Source organism: Salvia splendens, chromosome 2, assembly GCF_004379255.2.
Source record: "Salvia splendens isolate huo1 chromosome 2, SspV2, whole genome shotgun sequence".
Lineage (NCBI taxonomy): Eukaryota > Viridiplantae > Streptophyta > Magnoliopsida > Lamiales > Lamiaceae > Salvia > Salvia splendens.
This window is the reverse complement of record NC_056033.1, coordinates 37,890,415-37,910,665: the sequence shown is the minus strand read 5'-3', so window position 1 is coordinate 37,910,665 and position 20,251 is coordinate 37,890,415. Positions and strand designations below refer to the sequence as shown.

The 20,251-nt window shown below is 34.2% G+C and overlaps 2 protein-coding genes across 3 annotated transcripts; both read left to right on the top strand.

The window, feature by feature from the left end:
- Positions 1-2,824: 2,824 nt before the first annotated feature.
- LOC121792626 (protein SCAI-like) lies at positions 2,825-10,509 on the top strand. Its single transcript, XM_042190636.1, has 10 exons — positions 2,825-3,141; positions 3,402-3,789; positions 4,681-4,881; positions 5,045-5,281; positions 7,182-7,248; positions 7,341-7,544; positions 8,366-8,457; positions 9,166-9,339; positions 9,435-9,571; positions 9,969-10,509. Exons 1-10 carry the CDS (start codon positions 2,846-2,848, stop codon positions 10,195-10,197), a joined length of 2,025 nt encoding a protein of 674 aa, XP_042046570.1. The 5' UTR covers positions 2,825-2,845; the 3' UTR covers positions 10,198-10,509.
- A 521-nt stretch (positions 10,510-11,030) lies between these two features.
- Positions 11,031-13,108, top strand: LOC121765835. 2 transcript variants are annotated; one of them, XM_042162094.1, is made up of 4 exons: positions 11,031-11,235; positions 11,930-12,015; positions 12,545-12,674; positions 12,833-13,108. In XM_042162094.1, exons 1-4 carry the CDS (start codon positions 11,200-11,202, stop codon positions 12,959-12,961), a joined length of 381 nt encoding a protein of 126 aa, XP_042018028.1. In that variant the 5' UTR covers positions 11,031-11,199; the 3' UTR covers positions 12,962-13,108. The 2 variants fall into 2 exon arrangements, with proteins under 2 accessions (XP_042018028.1, XP_042018038.1); XM_042162104.1 differs by having other exon boundaries at positions 11,032-11,235; positions 11,930-12,009.
- The last annotated feature ends 7,143 nt before the right edge of the window (positions 13,109-20,251 follow it).

Sequence of the window (20,251 nt, the reverse complement as noted above, 5' to 3'; positions counted from 1 at the left end):
AATTTACATTATTTACCAAGTATTAGGCGTCTAGGGAATCATTGTGTACATGGGTGAAATGGTGAATACCACACATCACAAGTATGCTTGTAAATCATCATAAACAAGGTGCAGCATTATTGTATGATGAAACGATTGAAACCTTTGAATGGTTGTTTGCTGCATTTGAAGACGCCATGATGGGAAAGAGACCGAAAACCATCTTAACAGATCAAGATCAAGCAATGAGCGCTGCTTTAGCTTCCAAGTGGCCATCAACTTACCATCGCTTATGTGTTTGGCATATTTTTCAAAATGCAGCCATTCATCTCTCAAACGTTTTTTTGAGTTTCAAGCACACATTTGCAGCTGATTTTAGTCGTACATACGACTATGAAGAAGAGTCAGAATTCCTTGATGCATGGAACAAAATGATAGAGAAATACGACTTGAAAGCTAATCAGTGGTTGGCAAGAATGTTTTCTCTAAGGGAAAAATGAGCATTGGTTTATGGAAGAAATACTTTTTGTGCACATATCATTACAACTCAATGGAGTGAGTGCATGAATGTTGTTGTGAAGCATTATGTAAGTTACAAAAATAATATTGTTGAGGTGTTCCATCATTTTCAGAGGTTGATAGATGATCGTCGTGAGAAGGAATCAACAGAAGATTTAAAAAATGCTCAAAGTTCTCCTGCTATGACATTTCCATTGGAAATATTAAAGCATGTTGTTTGCATTGTTAAATGGGGAGTTGAGAAGGCATTTGAAAGCAAGATCGAGAGTGAGGATGAACTTGGATGTTCAAGAATATATAAGTTCAGGCCATTTCATCAAACTAAAGAGCATATAGTCACATATGATTCTATTGGAGGTTCTATTTCTTGCAGTTGTAGAAAGTTTGAATTCTCGGGTATTTTATGCTCACATAGTTTAAAAGTCTTAACATTTATGAATATGGATCGAATACCTGATGAATATATCTTAAAGCGGTGGACCAAACATGCGAAGAATGGTATGACAGGAGGTTGTGATGAAAGAGTTGTTGTTGATGAAAAATCAAAAAAGAAGTAACGATATAAAGAGTTATGTAACTCATTTAGCAGTTGGCAGTAAAAGGTGTTGAGAGTGAAGATGGTTATACTTATGCTAGTGATTGTCTTCTGAAAATGGGAAACAACATTAATGGAATGGTAGGGAAGGCAAATAATGTGACAGTTGAGGCAAATAAGGTTGGAGATGTTGCAACTGATGGTGATGCCATTGAAAGTCAAATCAGAGGCTTGAAACTAAAGGAAAGGTTACATACCAATCAAGTAAGAGACCAAAGAATGCTTTGGAGCAGGCTATTAGGAAAAAACGGAAACCGAAAGCAATAAAGAATGGTTTAGAACAAGCTTCTACTACACCGGAATCTGAAGGGACTACTACACTCATTAATGATGAGTACTGGAACTTGACGTACACTGCTCTTGATCCTCCAAGTAGATCATAATTTAATGGTGTGCACTATGTTATCCGAAGATAGTGTCTCTACTCTCCACAGCTTTATCCCCCCTTTTTTTCTTCTTTTTTCTTAAACTTTTTTTTGGTCTGCGGTTAGCTTTGATTAGTTTACGTTTACAACTATATATTTTTTTTACTTGATTTCTTGACTTATTTCAAACCTATTGGTATTATGTGTTTTTTCTTCCTTCTAATTCCCTAAGTTAAGTGCAAGCAGAGAAATCCAGTCTTAAAGTTAGCTCATAGCGTTTTGACACTGCAAATTGTGGAAGTCTTGTTTGCCCTTTAAATTGCCAGATCGATTCCTCTTGAATTTCCATCTCAGCACTATCTACTGCCAATTCTTTTGATTTCTTTCTGTATTTCTGAACACAAATTTATCCTAGACAGGATGAACAACCACAATAAAGAAACATTAGAATGGATGATACTTTGTTAGAAGACTTACTTTTTGTAATCTTTCTTTGTGTTTTTGTATGAATTAACTGACTTTAAATGAGTGGATTAGTTGTAGTGGCAGGCTAGATATTCCATCTGAGTTAGCATAGGCAGGTGTCTCGTGCAATGCCCGCCTACTGTTTGTTCAAAGGTAAACTTGGGTATAACCGTAAACATAAACATCTTACTAGGGGAAGTAAATAAGGAGAAACATGATGCTTGTGCGAAAGTCAGCAAACTAAACTCGTAAACAAAAAGCAGAAGCATGATATTTAACAATCTGAAACTTAAAAAAATGTGCAATGTATACCCCCAACACGCACATACATATCATCAATTCATCATCATCTATTTAGCATACTCTTTAGCCTACATGATGATGAATACAAATAGGTCAAACAATAACACCACAACAATTATGCCGTTGCATTGTTAGAAAACAGATAAAGAGGAATCAACATCAACAAAAAAAAGTTGTATAAAAACTCGAATCTATATGCTAAAACCAGATCACCGCTCTAGATTATTAGCCGACTAAAACACTTCGCCAAAACAAAAATCGATAACTTATTCGAACTAGACGAGAGGAGGAACGAAAATCAGATCAAGCGAGCCACGCGCGATAAAATAATCAGGAGACGTATTAGCAATGCGATGGAATATCTGGAGAAACGGAGGGGCGGAGACTCACCATTTTCGATCGTGCTTGAGTTTGAAGCAGAGAATGCGAGGACCAGCACCGGACTGTGAAGAAAGAAAATGAAAGAAATTTTAGAGAGAGATATTATTTATTGGTTTGATTAACAAAAATGTCGGTGTACGAGAATATTTATGATGACAATTAATCTTTTAGTCTTTTATTTTGTTAATTTAACAAATATCCACCTGTCATTACATTATTTTATCAGTGTAAGTATGAAATGGTGTATCACGGGAATGAGGTGATCCGCTCTGCAAATCTTGCCTCAACCATCTTCACTCCGATTCCGATATACTTTCTCTCTCTAAACTACACCAGACTGCAATTCAGAAACGGCGTAGAAGATTCTGTTTCATTCAGAATTGCAGGTAATCAAGTCAAAAAAATGTCTCACAATCATCCACCACACAGCGGCTATGGCAATATTCCGGTGAGCGAAGTGTACTGGAATCTGGTGTCCAAGGCCGATAAAAAGTTTTCTAAGATCCGCGATTTGCCTTACTATCAACGCACCAGGTAAACCTTTTCACTAGTCTCAGTCGTTTCCAGTTATTGCTATTTTTCTTTTTATTGCTTATTGAGAATTATCGTTTTGTGGAATTGAGTGTAATTCTTCTTGGTTAGTCTAGGAGTAGCCCTAGTTTGTTGCTAGGGATATGTATATGTGCATGATTCCTGCGATAGGATCGAGATATGGTTTAGAAAATTTAATTGTGTTATTATTGCTGGAAATGATCGGCGCCTGAAAATCTTCTGTCTACATAACGGTGTCGCAGATATGATACGTACTTCTATAAAGTTTTTAAGGTCTACACTCAGCTCTGGAAGTTCCAGCAAGAGAATCGGCAGAAGTTGGTGGAGGCTGGGATTAAGAGATGGGAGATTGGGGAGATTGCCTCTCGGATTGGCCAGCTTTATTTCGGACAGTATATGAGGACTGGTGAGGCCAATTATTTGGCAGAATCCTACATATTTTACGAGGCTATTTTGACCAGGGAGTACTTCAAGGATGGGCTGTATCAAGATGTCAGTCTTGCTAGTAAGCAGTTGAGGTTCTTTGCTCGTTTTCTGACAGTTTGTTTGGTCTCGAATCGCCGAGAGATGGTGTATCAGTTGGTAAATCAGCTTAAAATGTTGCTTGACGAGTGCAGAAGGACCTTCCAGGTTATTTTCTCAATCTATGTGCTCAAAATTAATCATTAAGTTATGTGGTTGTTATTGGACACATGTTTGTGGTAGAATTGGATCAACAGTATCCGATATTGTTATGATGTACTCCCTCCGTCCTCAATAAATAGAAACTTTTGTAACGACACGAGTTTTAATGCACAATTGATAAAGTAAGAAAAAAGAATTGATAAAGTAAGAGAGAGGAAAAGAAAAAAGGGTAAAATGAGAGAGAGAGAGAGAGAGAGAGAAAAAGCAGTGGAAGTACTGTTAGTGGATTGTGGGGTCCAGGTCCTAAAATAGAAAGATTCAAAAGTTTCTGTTTTTAAGGGCCGGAGGTAGTATATGTATGTATGCATTGATATTTGAGTATCCGTGTAGTTCTTATTCTCTAGAAATGCTTCAAATTCCACATTGCTTTCTTGAATCTTATAGAAAAATGGCTACCATGTTTGTTTCATATATGATGAATCAACTTGCAAATCTTAAAAGTTTGTTTTCATGTGACAACTAGCCTATACGGAAGTAGTGTCTACCTTTTGATTTCTGAAGTTGATTGCTCAATTTAAACCTGTTGCTTCTAATGACCCCATATTGAGATCAGTTTTGAAACTTAAAGGTAACCTGAATCAAGTTTATTTCAATCATTCTTGTGGCCCCTTTTACATGGAACACCTATGAATTGTTATCTATAATCATCATCAAAGTCCAATTCACGTTTTTGAGTGTTAGATATAGAGGTGCTTAGCAGTTAGGGATACCTTGCTCTTCAATGCATAGCTTCTTATCCATCCAATATTCATTAGATTTATTTTATGGCACTGATGTACTTTTACTCTAGTTTGACTGTAGATTATTGAATCACTTATATGATGGTCTTAATTCCAGGAAACTGACTTTAAAGAATGGAAGATTGTCATTCAGGAGATAATGAAATTCCTGAAAGCTGACACAGCTTTTATGAATCTCAGGCCTTTGAGATACAGTGTTGTATTGGACCTTCACCCAGATTGTCTCCCACATGTTACAGATGTGAAGAGAAAACTAAGGCTAAAAGATGCGTTAGTATGCAGTTACCATCCTAATGAGGTTTGTATTATTTATTCTCTAACCACCATGAATGAAAATATATCTAAGTGGTTTATTACCATAGTTTGTTACCTAAAATATTCCCATGCTTGTTGAATAATGAAATTGAGTGCTTAATTTCGCAAACTATAGCTATCATATGTTTATCTTTGCTGTTCGCCAGGTCAAATTTGCAGAACTCACACTCGACACCTTTAGGATGCTACAAAATTTGGAGTGGGAACCCAGTGGCTCATTTTATCAAGCAAACTTGGCTACCTCCACTGGGCTTGGATCTGGTGCTGGCCAAAATGGGGCATCAGGGCCTAGTCGTGTCAATCAGGATATTACTGATCCAACTTTGCCGCCTAACCCAAGGAAAGCTATCCTATTTCGTCCATCTGTCACCCATTTCATGGCGGTGAGTATTCACATTCAAGAGTAGTCTTTCCTTTTCTACGCTACCCAAAACTGCAGGTTGGGTCTTTATCAACAATAGTAAGTTGAACTGGAACAATAACTATGACTCTATAACTTTGGAAATCGGTGACTGAGCTGTATAGGTGATGTGTAATTTTGGGTCTATCCAAACAAGATGGTTTTGCACTCAAGTTTAATTAATTAACCCAAATATTACCACTACACTGCAAGATTACAGCTTCGTGTGTAGTAATTTGAGGTGTCGAACCACAGGGAGGCGTATGATTATTTAACAAGGTTTGATAAGATTAATAAACAATTTTAAAGCTAAAGAATGAAAACGGGAAACTCGAGAGATGAAGAACATTGCTCCTAACAACATTCGGATGAATCACTATTGTATCGACTCTATATTCAAGTTCATAAGCTATTGAGAACGATGTATCAATTTTACACTCTAAAAGTACTGAACATACTTTAAGAATTATAGTACTAGTGCTAGCTGAACACATAGCCACAAGTACCTACTCGTTAGACTAATACTCCTGCGGAAGCGCGGTAAATACTAGACTAACTTCTCAAAGCCAACAAATAATTATGGTTAGCTGAACACTTAACACATAATCTTCTTCTCATCAAACTAAACTCCCACGGATGCGTAGTAAGTATTAATTCAACTTCGAAGACTTATTTACATCAACATTCACTTATGCATTTATCTCTGAACAAGGTAAAATTCACAAGCTTTTCATCTAAGTTTTCATCCAATTTCCAAGTTAAAGAGACATTAGAAAGAGGCAAATAATATACTACATTAGATGCATCATAACATAGCAAATATAAAATGCAAACCATAGACGAAAACCAAAGCAAATGATTAAATATAGAATCTCTACAATCAATTCATCCTACTAGTGTTAGGAGCAATGGAGAAAAACTAACCACACATGCTAAAGAAGAAAAACCGAAAGATTAATGGTGTTCTCCGATAACCGGCGGTAGTCTGTCTCCGAGATGATGAAGATTGGATTCCGGGGTCCTCCTCCCTTCTTCTTCTTCTTCCTTCTTTTCCCTCTGATTTTACTCTACCCAATTTCGTATCCCCCTCTCTCTCCAGATCCGTAACTCCCCTTCTCTCTATGTTTTTCTTTCCCTGCTAAAACGTCTGCCCCCTTCAATTGCTCCAACCGTCCAGTAGGAACTGCCCAAGAAACTACCAAAATGCAGTTAGAGTTGGACATACCCGGCCGGGTATATTTTTAGAACTGAAAAAGTCACCCGGCCGGGTGACTGAAATTCTTCCCCGTCTGGACTCCTTATGTGTTCCGAATCACACCCGGCCGGGTGTTGGAGTGTCTACCCGGGCGGGTCAGCTGCTTTGCCGAGTGCAGCAGCAAATAGTGCTTCATTTCAGAACATTGGGCGTCATTTCCGGTGGATTTCCGGCGGGTTTCTGTCCTCAACGCTGCTGCACCAAGTGTTGTTTGAGTGAGCTCCAACCAACTTTTTTACATCCTAAATAATGATGAAAACACGATTTGATGAGTCGTAATTTACATATATATGCATAGTCTAAGGGGATAAAATATAGGAAATGTGCTTCGCATCAATAGGGCATGAGATATTTTTAATATTCTTTTGTGTCACTTACATTGTTGATAGCTCTTTCTGCAATAAGCCAAAGGTGAGTTGGGAACCTCATGTTATTTTCCTATCAAAACTCTGATGTTCAATCATAGTTCTTTATTATTATGCACATTTACTATTGTTATTCCTAATCATGTGCTTTCTTTATTATGAAAAACGAAATTCTTTATCATAGGGTAAATGAAATTTTCATTTTTAACTATCCATATAGATGTGCAGAACTTCTCTTTAGAGTAACAATGCGTGTTTGTTAGGTCTTAGGGACAGTCTGCGAGGAGCTTCCTTCTGATGGAATACTCCTAATATACCTTTCAGCTTCAGGTAGTGTAGTCTATGCATGATGGAGACTGTCCACATTATTTCTCTCTACCTCGCATCGTCAAACATGATGGACATCATCTTATTTGCTACAGGAAATAGCTCACATGTAATTTCATCTCCAACTCGGGCAGGAAGTTCTATTGGTTACACTGAAAGCTTAGTGAGGGGCATTCAGTATCATTCAATCAATTCTGACTCCACTCCAACTAGTACTGGAAGTGATAGTGCGGAGTCTGCGGACCATTCTGGGTATGCTGCTGATTGCCTACATATTGGACCTCATGGACCTGGAGGAGGTAAATGAGTATTATAATGCATTTTTAGTGAGCATGTGCTACATTTTAATATTGAATGCATAATAGTTTCATCTTCTGTATCTATAATATATAGAATAATAAGCTATAATGGGAGATCAGGGGTGCTTGATTCATGTGCGTCGTAGGTACGTTGCTGCACCTTTTCACCCCAAACACGTCACCTGAAGGCTTGACTTTATGTCTTTTGAGTCTCTCGTGCTCTTTTTATTGAGTGAAGGCAGAACACAAAAGATAAATACCATAATACTCCTCAAACAAGGCTAAGCCAATGACAAGTTGTCCAGATAACAATATAATTCTTCATACTCCCAAAAAACAATAACATAAAACCCTTAAATACTACTCCCCATATATGGTTTAAAGCCTATGCACTATGGGCTGGCTAAACATGGATTTATATTGGGCTACTGTTCTCTTCCCATGAGCATACACCTGCCATCACATTCTATCATCTTTTTTCTTTACTTTTTCTTTGTTATATGACCAGCCTGTGGCAAGTATTCAGTATGAATCTAATGATGGTTTACATGTGGGTCGGAAATACAAAAAATTGATCAGCCTCTTATCAGATGCTCTTAGTAATTATTTTCCCCTCTTCTCATCCTAACTATATACTTCCCCCGCCCCCCAAAAGGAGTCCACTTTTGCCATTTTGGTTTGTCCCCTAAAAAAAGTCCACTTATATTTTTTTTTCTTTGTAAAGCTTGATCTGATATCAGAAAGAGTGGCCATTCTTTTTGTTGTTTGTTTTCAGCTTCTAAAATCTGGGACACTGAGTAATATTTAATGTTAAATTTCAGGTATGAACTGCATATATCCCTCGGACATATTGCCCTTCACCAGAAGGCCCCTTTTTCTAATTGTTGACAGTGATAATAGTAAACCATTCAAGGTAAGTTTCACCAACCTGATGCAGGTCTCATTGTGATGCCCACTTCATATCACTCTGTTTCACATCACCAAGTTTAAATTGCAAAATCTGTTGCTTATATCCAATATATTGAAGCTATATGCAGTGTCATCGGCATCATGTCAGAGATGTGTATGATCTGTATATATCTAGAATCCAATAGTAGTACCATGTTGAAATTGAAATCTTTGCTTACCAGTGCCATGTTGAAATTGAAATCTTTGCTTACCATGCTCCATGGCTCTATTATGTTCATGTACTGTAGAACTAGGGTAACAGAGAATTGCTCATTTTGCTCTATGTTTTGTTAGTGCTAGTTTTTTGTTTATTTATTTAATTAGTGCTAGTTAGTTGGCTTGAAATTGTGAACTAGTACACTTAATCTATAAATTACCATGCATCTATTAAACTTTCTATTTATTGAATTGATCAATGATTCATACACCTACTTAGTCGAGTACAAATATATTTAAGGTTCCTATTATATTTGGGATTGGCATACTTATCTTGATGCAAAAAGTACATGGAAAAAGGAAAAATTGATTACACCTCTAGTTTTGGAATTATTTTGTTAGTATCCTCTTCTTTGGATGCTAACATAAAAGGCTCAACCAGAATTTTCTTTAGTTGAAAGATAGAAATTTCCTTTTTATGCACGTCCGAAACTAATCGAAGCATGATCTATTACAGGCTATGAGTGGTGCAGAAAAAGGAGAACGTGCTGCTATTCTACTTTCTCCAGTAACATCACCTACTGTAGAATCATCTCAGCGATCTAGTGGTAGCTTGTTCACCAGTTTTCTCACAACTCCTATACAGACATTTGCCCTGTTGGTTGGGTTTTCTGGCTACGATGTTGAAAAGGTATGATAGTTATTCGTGAATGATGCTTACAAGTTCTATTAATCTTTAGTATCTTGCATAAATGAGTAATATTTCAAGGAACACTTGGGTTTCAGGACCTGGCTAACAGAGGAGAGCAATTGCTCCAGTCCTCAATAAATAAATTGGGATCATTATTGGCTGCGGCTGATAGTCTTGATCCTGTCTGGGCTCAAATTTTAACTGATCCATTCTTGAGGCGACTCCTTTTGAGGTAGTTGATTCTTCTTTGCTTATAAATACTTCTCACATAATATGAACTCTGAAGTTATTTCAATGATTTTGTGATCACACGCAATATGAACCTCTGAAGTTTGTTAAACATTTTGTGATGTGAGATCCTTCATATGTGCTATTCTAAGGTGCCAAGTTTAGTTTGATTCATCCTGATTAGAAGCTTCACCGAACACATGTTTATTGGTTCATTTTCCAGCAGGTTTTACTTTTGAGTTTCGTCTTTCCTGTGTTCCTAGCATGTCACTCAATTAACTCATTTCAGTTGTGTCTTTGATGTGAGATAAATGATTGGAATGGAACGGGTATTTCAGAATATTCAAATTCATATTGTGATATGACTGGCAGAGATGATATATTTACCCCAACTATTGCAGATTTATTTTCTGTCGAGCAGTATTGTCACTCTTCGCTCCATCCATGGATAAGATAGGGTGTTTGCCAGAGTGTATGCCATGTCTTCCAGAAGTCATGTCACCAATGGGTTCCGCATGCCAAGAAGTGGTCTTAAAAGTTGCCAACTTGTTCGGAGTAACCAACAAGTTTATATTGTCCAAGGGAACATTGCCCGCTGATGATTCAACCGAGAAGACCGGAAGCACGTAGGCCCTTCCTTTTATCTGATTGTTTCTGATGATCCGTCCTTGTGTTTCACTGTCCATTCTGGGTTGGCTTCTAAGACTGATGTTCGGTATTAGCATCTATCTGGGAGCAGAGAATGAAGGTGTTATATCTGGTTACACATAGAAGAACAAGATAGTAGTCAATATATCCTGTGTTGTTTCATTGTTGTCATCATCTTACACAATTGTCTCCATCTCGTGTTTGGCTTGAAATTTGGTAATAGTCACATTTTCAAGTGATTTGATACTTGGATTCGGAATGGAAAATGAAACCAATTTGTGTTTATACCAAAAAGTTTGTGATAGTATGCACTCCCTCTTCCTATGAGTGTTTCTATTTTGCCATTTTAGTTTGCCACTTAAAGTGTTTCATTCTACTTTTCGAAACTAAGCATGCCTATAAATCCTTCCACTTTTTTGATAAGTATGAGTTTTGTGGCCATATTTACCTCTTTTGCATTTATATGTCTAAAATATGTGGATGCAGAGGGGGTCAATTTTAGTTATTGCAATAATTCTTACTTCTTAGGCTAATTTTAGTTAGTAATAAGTATTCCACTTTATTCACGTTTTACTTTGTTTTCTCTACCTTTTTTCTTCTCTTACTTTTTTATCTATTTATTTTACACACTCAACATCTTTTGCTTAAACTTCATACGGAAAAGTTTCTTCTCTATAATTATTAAAGAGAAATTAAAATGTGAGAATCTAGTTGCATTCATGACTCAAGTCTCAAATATTTGATAAATAGTAAACCAATTCTGAACATTTGTCTTTTTTTGCACAGGCAAATAAATACTAATATAATCCATCTATCAAAATTTAAGTACCAGAAAAAAATCTACTTCCATTGCGACAAAAAGTTGAGAATTTGAGGCGAACGAACCGACCAAACAGAAAAAGACAAAAAAATGGCGTGAAATCCAGAGGTCTTTCATAGTCACCCCGAACTTGTTTGTGTAATCACCGAATACAATTAAGGAATATGAACTCATGGCGTAATTGCAATTTCCGAAACCAGGTAATTCAATCACTTTACTTGCTCACTCTTGTTATTTCAATTTGTGCATTTTTGACGAATTTCCTGGGTAACAAATGGATTTGTTATGAACACATCGCTGCACTCGCGTGTCGATTATTGGAGGGAAAACATCTGAAAAAAACTGTTTGGACTTTATTTTCAGTTAAAAAAAAAACGAGAGAGTCGATAATTAGTACTCCATGTTTTACTTTTTATACACAATTTATGGAGCACCTGAATTGAAATTATGGATACCCAGATTTAACAGCTTACATTTAGCATTATCTGGTATCATCTGTTTGCTGCATAGGAAAAATTGTTGGAGGTTGTTAAAGCTGTGTCTCCCTTGTCAATTATCTTCTCTTTCATCAAGAGTTGTTACTTGTTATTGCTGCGATAAGATATGGTATTTGAAGTGATATTCGAGAAAGGAAATTGACCAAAATATATATGCTTGAGTATGGTGGTGACAATGAATATAACAATATACCCATTCTTGGTAGTTTCTCTATGAATGACAACAACTGAATAACATGTTTTCTTTGTTTCTTATTTGGTCTTTACTTCATAGTTATAGCATCTTAACCTAGAGCAACTTAATTTGTGGAACAAGCAGCTCTTCTCCAGTCATCTAATCTTAGAGTTTTTTTTAAAAGTTTTTGAAGGTTTCAGTTTGAGATTTGATTTCTGTCAGGATGAAGCTGCTCTAGAATCTGTGATGCAAGAATCTGGTCCACCTCATCGAGATGACAAAGATCGACCCTCAGAGACATGGTTTGAGTTGGATTCCTGACATTTATGCTCTATTATATGCTTTTCATTTCAGTTCTTTTCTTTGAAAACTAAATTTGCATTTGCAACTTGTCGATTTGATCTTTTCTGCAATTAATTGTAGAAGATAAATTTTATGCAATAGAATAGGTTACCCCCCATCATGAGCCTAGATATTGTGATGTTCTGGAGTTTGACTGTGTTTGGATTTGTAGAATTGCTTTCTTCTTTTATATACTTAGGAATGCTATATTCAGGCATCCCGCCTGAAGGATTATAGGAATAAAATCACCACATGATCACAACTGTGAGGGTTGTGTGTTTTAATGTAACCATGCTTTAAAATATCAATAACCGATACCTTGTTTGCTTTTAAAGGAAAATACATTGGAATGTCAAAGTTCAAGTTTCCTTCTTAGTTAAGGTTTTCTGTATAAAATCCAGAGCGGCAGAGCCAAATGGGGGCTTATGTATTTTGTTTTTTGTAGTTTGGTATTTTTGGCATTGTTCATTTACCCCTTTTGGTGTTTGATGGCAGCATATTTGGTGCAGAGAATAGAAAACCTAAAAACGGCACTATCCTCCTAATTGACGAAATGCTGCAGCTGAAGGAGTCGTGTTCTAGCTATGATGAAAACATGGAGGAGTTGCAGTCTTATTTTGATATGGTAAAATGCTTTATACGCTTGGAGCCTTTGGCATTGCCAGTATGATATTACTTGTAAATGAGATACTCTGTTCTAGAATTATAAACATTTCCTTCATTTTTAGGGAACATGTTAAGTAACTACTAGTATTTTGTTTTTTGTTTATCAATAAATGGCAGGTGAAGAGATTCACAAGACCTGGTTGTTCCGCGGAAACTTTGGATGTTGCATTGAACTCCATTTCCTCCCTTGTCGACACACTGTCAGCGATGTCTTCCAAACACCATATTCTTCACGCCTCACTTTGACAAAACCAGATAGAACTCAAAACCTTACATATCTGCCACTTCCCTTCTCTGTCACAATTCTGTGATCTTATACTTTGTGTAATAAAACGTGAATCATGGAAAAAAAATATTGTATGATTGATTAATGGTAATTTATATTTTATCTTATATTTTGAATAATTCTGTCGTAAGATCAAATTTCCATAAACTGTTACATAGGGTAGGGACTTTGATGTTCTTTATTTCTCACATCATAGGATGAGAATATTATTTTTAAAAATGGGTCAATATTGGTATAAGTCCGCTAACTTAGAATCCAAATTAGACGGGCTTTTATTAATTTATAAATATAAACCCAATATGTTTTATTTTGGGATGCTCTCATCTTGTAAAATAAATTTTCTTTATCATTATTGGTATATGTACTTTGAACTTAATCAGTGGGCTTTTATTTTTTAATGGAGAGCTTTTAAATCTAATGTATAGTGGCGTGCACTCTGCTTGTGGTGTCTGTTCTATTTTTATTTTTTTGATATATCTGTATTAATATTATTTGTAGTTATGTCGCTATTTTCTTGTATTAATAATAAATAAATAAACAAATAAATAATAAAACGAGTAATTAACTAAAAAAGGTATGACTTTCTAAAAAGGGTTTCTGTATCGGTGAATATTAGTTAAAATAATGATCCTAATTGATTGGTAAACGATTCCATTTTCTTTAATTATTCTCCTAACTCTATCTACTCATTAAGTTTTAAATAACATTATATTCCTTATATACCTTTGCATTTTTTATAACTTTCTAGCCCACCTCCTATTTCTATGATGCTATTCAACAATAGTGTAAGGAGATTTAAGCATAAATAAAATCATTAATTAATATTGATTTTTATATTAAAATATATTAAAAAAATCATTTTATGCCTAGCTACAAAGTGGCTGTATAGCTTTTTATTCTTCCGAAAACCACTTCGGTTTTGTCGCCTTTTGCTCTATTAAACAAAAACAAATTTAAAGCTGTTTCTAATTAAACTAGATAAAAAAATATTCCTCGTGGATCAAAGAAGAAAGATTACACATTTTTAACTTTCAGTTGGAACTAATTTCTTATATTTATTTTTCTTAATTTGAATCAAAGATTGGAGGTAACTCTTGGATTGTGACATCTTGGAAGCAAGTTAATTATTTACCATATCCAAATAAATATGTGATGGATAATTTAATTACATATATTCCCATGACACATTATTTAATACCCTCTTTTGGACATATATAAATAAGGTGCCAACCACAAGAGAGACGTATTTATTAATTGAATAAACCTAAAGTAAGCAAAATATGAAGATTTGTCCTAAAGCAAGAGCTCAGTAAGCTCCCATCAATCAACTGATTATTGGAGGAATGATGCTGAAATCCAGGCATTTATTTACACTAAATTCGTTGTTCGGAATGATTAATCAAAGATTGACAATATTAATTTAAACAAAGATTAACTATTTGTTTTTTATTAATATTTTTTTCTGTTTTCAGTTATGAGATAGTTTTTTTAATCATAATTTATTCTTGGCCTCTTGTTTGAATATAGTATAGTTTAATTGATGATTTTATACCTAGTTATGACTGGAAGCTTTTTTGGCAAACAATTAATGTCATATATACTATTTTTCTATATCCGCGAAATCCCTAAAATTAGTGGAAGGGGTTGGAGTATAGTTATGATTGATTAATATTAAAGTTGAATATTTTACAATGTAAACCCTAGATCTCAACAATACAGCTGGCTCATATAATTGCATTTGCATCCAAATTGACAAAACCTTGGACTTACCTTAGAATTAGCATCTAAGTTGGTGGGAACCAGATACAAATCCCCATCACGTAAAAGCAAGGAAATATATATATATATACATAACTTGTGGGGATGGTTATAATACAAAATTTTCTCAACAGTAAAATCTAAGAATGATTGCCCTTTTTTTGAATGTACGTTTCTCGTTTTTCTTATAAAGTAGGAGTATTTCACTATCTTAATATTTGACGTAATTTTATTTGACGACGCTGAAATTATTGAAAAACGCCGAGAGTGAGGTACAAATTATGTTGGAATGACTTGATATATACATGCTACTTGCAAAGATGTAGAATCAAATTTATTGTCTTCTTTGGTCATCAGAAAACTCGTTTAAAGGGAATTTTTTTTAAGTATATAATTTAGTACTACTAATTTGTTTTCTTTTGAGTTCCTAAGATTTTCTAACACTTGAAATAGCATACTAACTTTTATTGTTTTTCATTTGATTTTTAGCTTTGATTTAATTAATAAATTTTGGAGTTCAAGAAACTTCTAGCTAGATTTTATAGATTTTAATCATCGGTTTGTTCATTCCTGTGATTAGTTTTTCATTGATGCTTAAGTTATGTGAATTGAATTTTACATAGTACTGTTTCTTTTTACAACAATTATAGATCAAAAACACATTTATAATATGAATATCGATCTCCACATTTTGTGCCTAATTATGCCTGCAATTAAGCAGTCTTAGTCAATAGCAAAACCAAAATAAAACATGATCAGACAAGTTGATTATCAAAGATCTTTACTTTAGAAAATGCATTAATAGATATGCAAATGCAAAACTATAAAAATGTTTTAACTTTTAGGTAACAGGCATGGTGGGCCCCCCTCGGATTTTAAACACCTGTATTAGGCCTATTTAATTGCTTTAATTAAGTCCGTAGACGCGCTTTGATTGGTGGATAGCGACATAGCCGTTGAGATTATCAAGAAAAAAGATGTTAATTAATTTTGCATTAGTCACACATGACGACAAGTTAAGCATGAATAATCTAATTAATTCAACACCGCGATTCATATTATTTTTTGGCTTTCAAATGTTGTAAATTACTAATAAACAACTCCAAGTTGTGACAACCCTGGCACTATTCATGACTCTAGTTCATTAATTGAGTGTTTTTTTTTTGTAAACGGATTGACTCAAATTTAATATACTGTGGATAAGATTTACAATATTGAATTAATTGGTTTCTCTTGAATTTTAAACAATTGAAACTGATCAATCAACGATTATAAAAAAAATGATCTATTAAGTTTAAGGTTTGAATTTTAGTTGATCCTAGACTTTTATCATATGGTTAATTGCATATAAGTGTATGAATTATATCCAAATTTCGATCTTAACTAATTCTATTTTCATGAACATATATAGGTGGTCCTTTGTCATGTGGGTTGGGGTAAATACAGGTGGATTAACTCTATAGATGTAGATCTTTTGTGTGCTCGAGAAATATTCAATACATTTAATATTGCAACAAAAGTGAGGAGTTGCATCATTGTTTATTCTTTTTTTTCTTTATTTTTAAGTAATAGATTTTTGCCTTCTCAAATTGGTATTTCCTTTCTTTATATTTAAGACCTTGAAATAATTTTATTTAAATTACATGCGGTATATATAATATAATACTCCATTTGCTTGTTCGTTAAGTCGTTTTCTCATTTCAAAAAGTTCCTTTATAGTTGGGTCATTTACGTGTATAGTAATAATTAACTTTTCTTTTTCTCATTTCATTTCCTCTTACTTTATTACTTATCTACTTTATTCACTTTTTTACTTTATTACTTATCTATTTAATAATGCTAAATATCCACTTTTTAAACTTAGTACAAAAAATGCCTCTATGAAGGATTAGAGATAATATATAATATGCTGCGTATTGCAAACAAAGGGTTCATTATACCACGGCCAAAATGTGGAAACTATATTACAACGCACAGAACTAGAATTGAACCAAAAACTTCTTATTGGGCAAAATTTGTGATGCTTTAGGCTTGCCAATTAAAATAAATATTATAAACGAGACCACTAATGAATTAAACAATAGTTTGTTTAAAAATTATAAATAATAGCACATAAGTAGGGTTTAGGTTTTTCACCATAGAACGATTAAAAGTAAATTACTTTAAATTTTATTGGTTTCTTTTGACGGTTTATCCTATAAGAAATGTATAGCTGCAAACCAATACATGAACATCAAATTTTAAATTAAGCGTAACTTTTGTGACGAAGTCACTTGCTATGCATTTACTTAGTGGGAAAGAATAGGAGTGTTGTGAATATCACATACCACTATTTTAAAATTGTATAAAATGCATTTCATTGTCCATTCTCACTTTCTCAGCCCTCAATTTCCTATACCCATGTCATACTCGAATAACACACACACACACACACACACACACAAAGAAAATTAAAACATAAACACAATGATGGTGGTGGTTAATTTATACAGCAAAGAAAATTAAAACATATACAGCAAAACAAGTCAACATCAAGAATTAAAACCTGAGCTATTTTAATTTCAGAATTAAAAATTAAAAATTGGGGTTAACAAAATCTGATATTGAAATTGAGTTACTCATGTTGGGAGTTTCAAATTTCAAAATGATATACTCCTAAATTCCTAATATAAGGTTAATTTGTAGGCCGCTTGAATGTGTGACACTTTCATTTGAATATGTTAACGAGGAACTATCGATTTCATAATCATTTTCGAAGCTAATATATTGACCTAACAATGAATTGCCGCAATGTATATAACACTAAAAAGAATTACATGGCAAACGACATTGCTTTTGCTACGAAAGTATTTTCAAACCATTGGTTAAACACATGACTTCAATGTGTAACACCAATTTATTGCATTTTAGTGATAAAACGTTTTTTCTCTTACAAATAATCAAAGATTTGATTCACAACGAATGAATATGAAAATCATTATTCATTGTCTTAAAAAAAATATATAAAGCGTGTTACTCTATGTAAATTTATACTGATAGTAAAATAAAAAATGGAAGTAGGAATGATTCGATCTGTCCTGTATTAGACAACAGAATTGCAAAAAGATCGTGCAATTCCGATTACATCGTTATTAAGATTTTTGGCAGCTCTTTGTTATGGTTAACAATTAGTATTTCATTTTTTTTGGTGTATTGTTTATAATATCCAGTAGTTAACTATGTTGACATTAGAATTTGTGATTGTTTTATATTGTAGTTGTAACTATCATGAATTCATTAGGATTCAACACTAGGACTGGTAATCAATTTTGAATTTATTTTCAAGTTTCTGTTAAACAAAACTACTAGTATATTATATATCATTATAAGAATAGTGAACCCAAATTAATAAATTGAACTATTACTAAAACTGAAAATAAAAAAAACTCTTATACTAATAAAACAATCAATGATAAATAAAAGCTCTAGTAAACTTAATATAAATATTTTATAACTTTTAATAATGACATATCTAATTCTTAGTTAGTACTGGAAAATTTATTAGGGTAATATATAGTCAAAATGACGGCTAGGGAGTTGAGAGTCAGCTGCACAATGTCAAATCACATTAATATAATTCACTCCCAATTTCACATATACTCATATTAGGAAACTAGTACTACTAATATTTTTTTTGAAATTACTATGATTGATATGCATGGAATTGATATATTCTGATCTTACTTATTATGCATATATTGTATCTTCACAAAAATTATAACGTTATTTTTATAAAAGAACGTTGTAGGAAACTTCAAAAAAATATTAGTCTTACCTCCATTTTACAAAAAAATTATTCATCCCATAATAAGAAATATTTTTCATTTTTACTATAAATAATGAACAATTCTCACATTCCACTCATATTTTATTTTAATACTCCATACAAATTAATGTAAAAATAATATTCATATTCCACTAACTTTTTTTCTTCGACTTTCTTTTACATTTCTTAACCTGTATCGGATCAAAAGGGGACTCATAAGTCATATCCAAGATAGAGTATTTTTTTATTAACTAAAATGATTTGTAAGTAGAAGTACTATTATTTCGATTAAGTTAAAAGTTTGATCTTCTTTTTACTTATAAAGAGTTTCTAATACATAATGATTCCATCAGCCGGGTACAATAAAGTTCGAAATGAAATTGAGTTCAAGCTTCATTAGTTATTTCTGTTAAATGGTATAGACAACATATTTAGAGAAGAAAGCAATGGGAGAAGATTATTGTATTTTGATTGAATGATGAAATGGTACTCAACACCCATATATTTATAGGGATGTTGGTGACTTTTGAGATCCTACAATAAATGTATATTTATGGAACTACACTACTATTGGAACAATGCATGCACATCTTCAATGCTTCTTGGAACTCCATTCTTGGAACTATATTCTTCTTTAATGCTTATTGATACTTCCCCTTTTCTCAACACTCCCCCTCAAATTGAGTGGTGGGATCTCCAAAACTCAATTTGGAAAGCACATCTTCAAAGCTCCTTGAGTTGACTGCTTTAGTTAGGATGTCGGCAAGTTGATCCTCAGAGCGAACAAAAGGGAGTTCGACAATCCCATTCTCAATGTTTTCTTTGATAAAGTGTCTGTCAACCTCCACATGCTTCGTTCGATCATGTTGTACTGGATTTTGTGAGATGCTTATAGCGGCTTTGTTATCACAATACAACTGGCACTTGCTTGGAGGGAGATTAATCTCTTTCATCAATCTCCTTAACCATAAAATCTCGGTCAACCCACTTTTAATCCCACGAAATTCTGCTTCGGCACTCGAAAGAGCCACCACCTTCTGCTTCTTACTTCTCCATGTTACCAAATTACCTCCAACAAAGGTAAAGTAGCCTGCTGTAGACTTCCTATCGTTTGGGTTCCCTGCCCAGTCAGCATCTGTATAACCATGAATCTCAAGATGCCCATTTTTAGCGAACAACACTCCATGCCCTGGAGTTCCCTTCAAATACCGACAAATCCTAAGTGCTGCCTCCATGTGATCTGTCTGCGGCTTATGCATGAACTGACTTACGACCCCAACTGCATAGGCAATATCTGGCCTAGTGTGCGAGAGATATATGAGTTTTCCGACTAGTCGCTGATATCGACTACGGTCAGCCAACTTGGCTCCTTCTCTGATTTGTAATCCGTGATTAACTGCCAGAGGAGTGTCTGCTGGTTTACATTCCAGTAGGCCGGTCTCTGCTAGGATGTCCAAGATATACTTCCTTTGTCGCAGAAAAATTCCTTTGATTGACCTTAGCACTTCAATCCCAAGAAAGTACTTGAGATTCCCCAAGTCCTTCATCTCAAATTCCTGAAAAAGATTTTTCTTTAATTCCTCAATCTCTTCTAGGTCGTCACCTGTAATAATCATGTCATCAACATATATGATTAAACATGTGATCTTATCACCCTGCTTCTTAAAAATAGCGTATGGTCTGAATT

Excerpts from the sequence above, each read along its gene's own strand:
- LOC121792626 (XM_042190636.1), top strand. The coding sequence starts at position 2,846 with ATGGTGTATCACGGGAATGAGGTGATCCGCTCTGCAAATCTTGCCTCA. Across the intron at positions 3,790-4,680 it reads AGTGCAGAAGGACCTTCCAG|GAAACTGACTTTAAAGAATG; the intron begins GTTATTTTCTCA and ends TCTTAATTCCAG. Across the intron at positions 9,340-9,434 it reads CTGGCTACGATGTTGAAAAG|GACCTGGCTAACAGAGGAGA; the intron begins GTATGATAGTTA and ends CTTGGGTTTCAG.
- LOC121765835 (XM_042162094.1), top strand. The coding sequence starts at position 11,200 with ATGAACTCATGGCGTAATTGCAATTTCCGAAACCAG. Across the intron at positions 11,236-11,929 it reads ATTGCAATTTCCGAAACCAG|GATGAAGCTGCTCTAGAATC; the intron begins GTAATTCAATCA and ends GATTTCTGTCAG. Across the intron at positions 12,016-12,544 it reads CCCTCAGAGACATGGTTTGA|CATATTTGGTGCAGAGAATA; the intron begins GTTGGATTCCTG and ends GTTTGATGGCAG.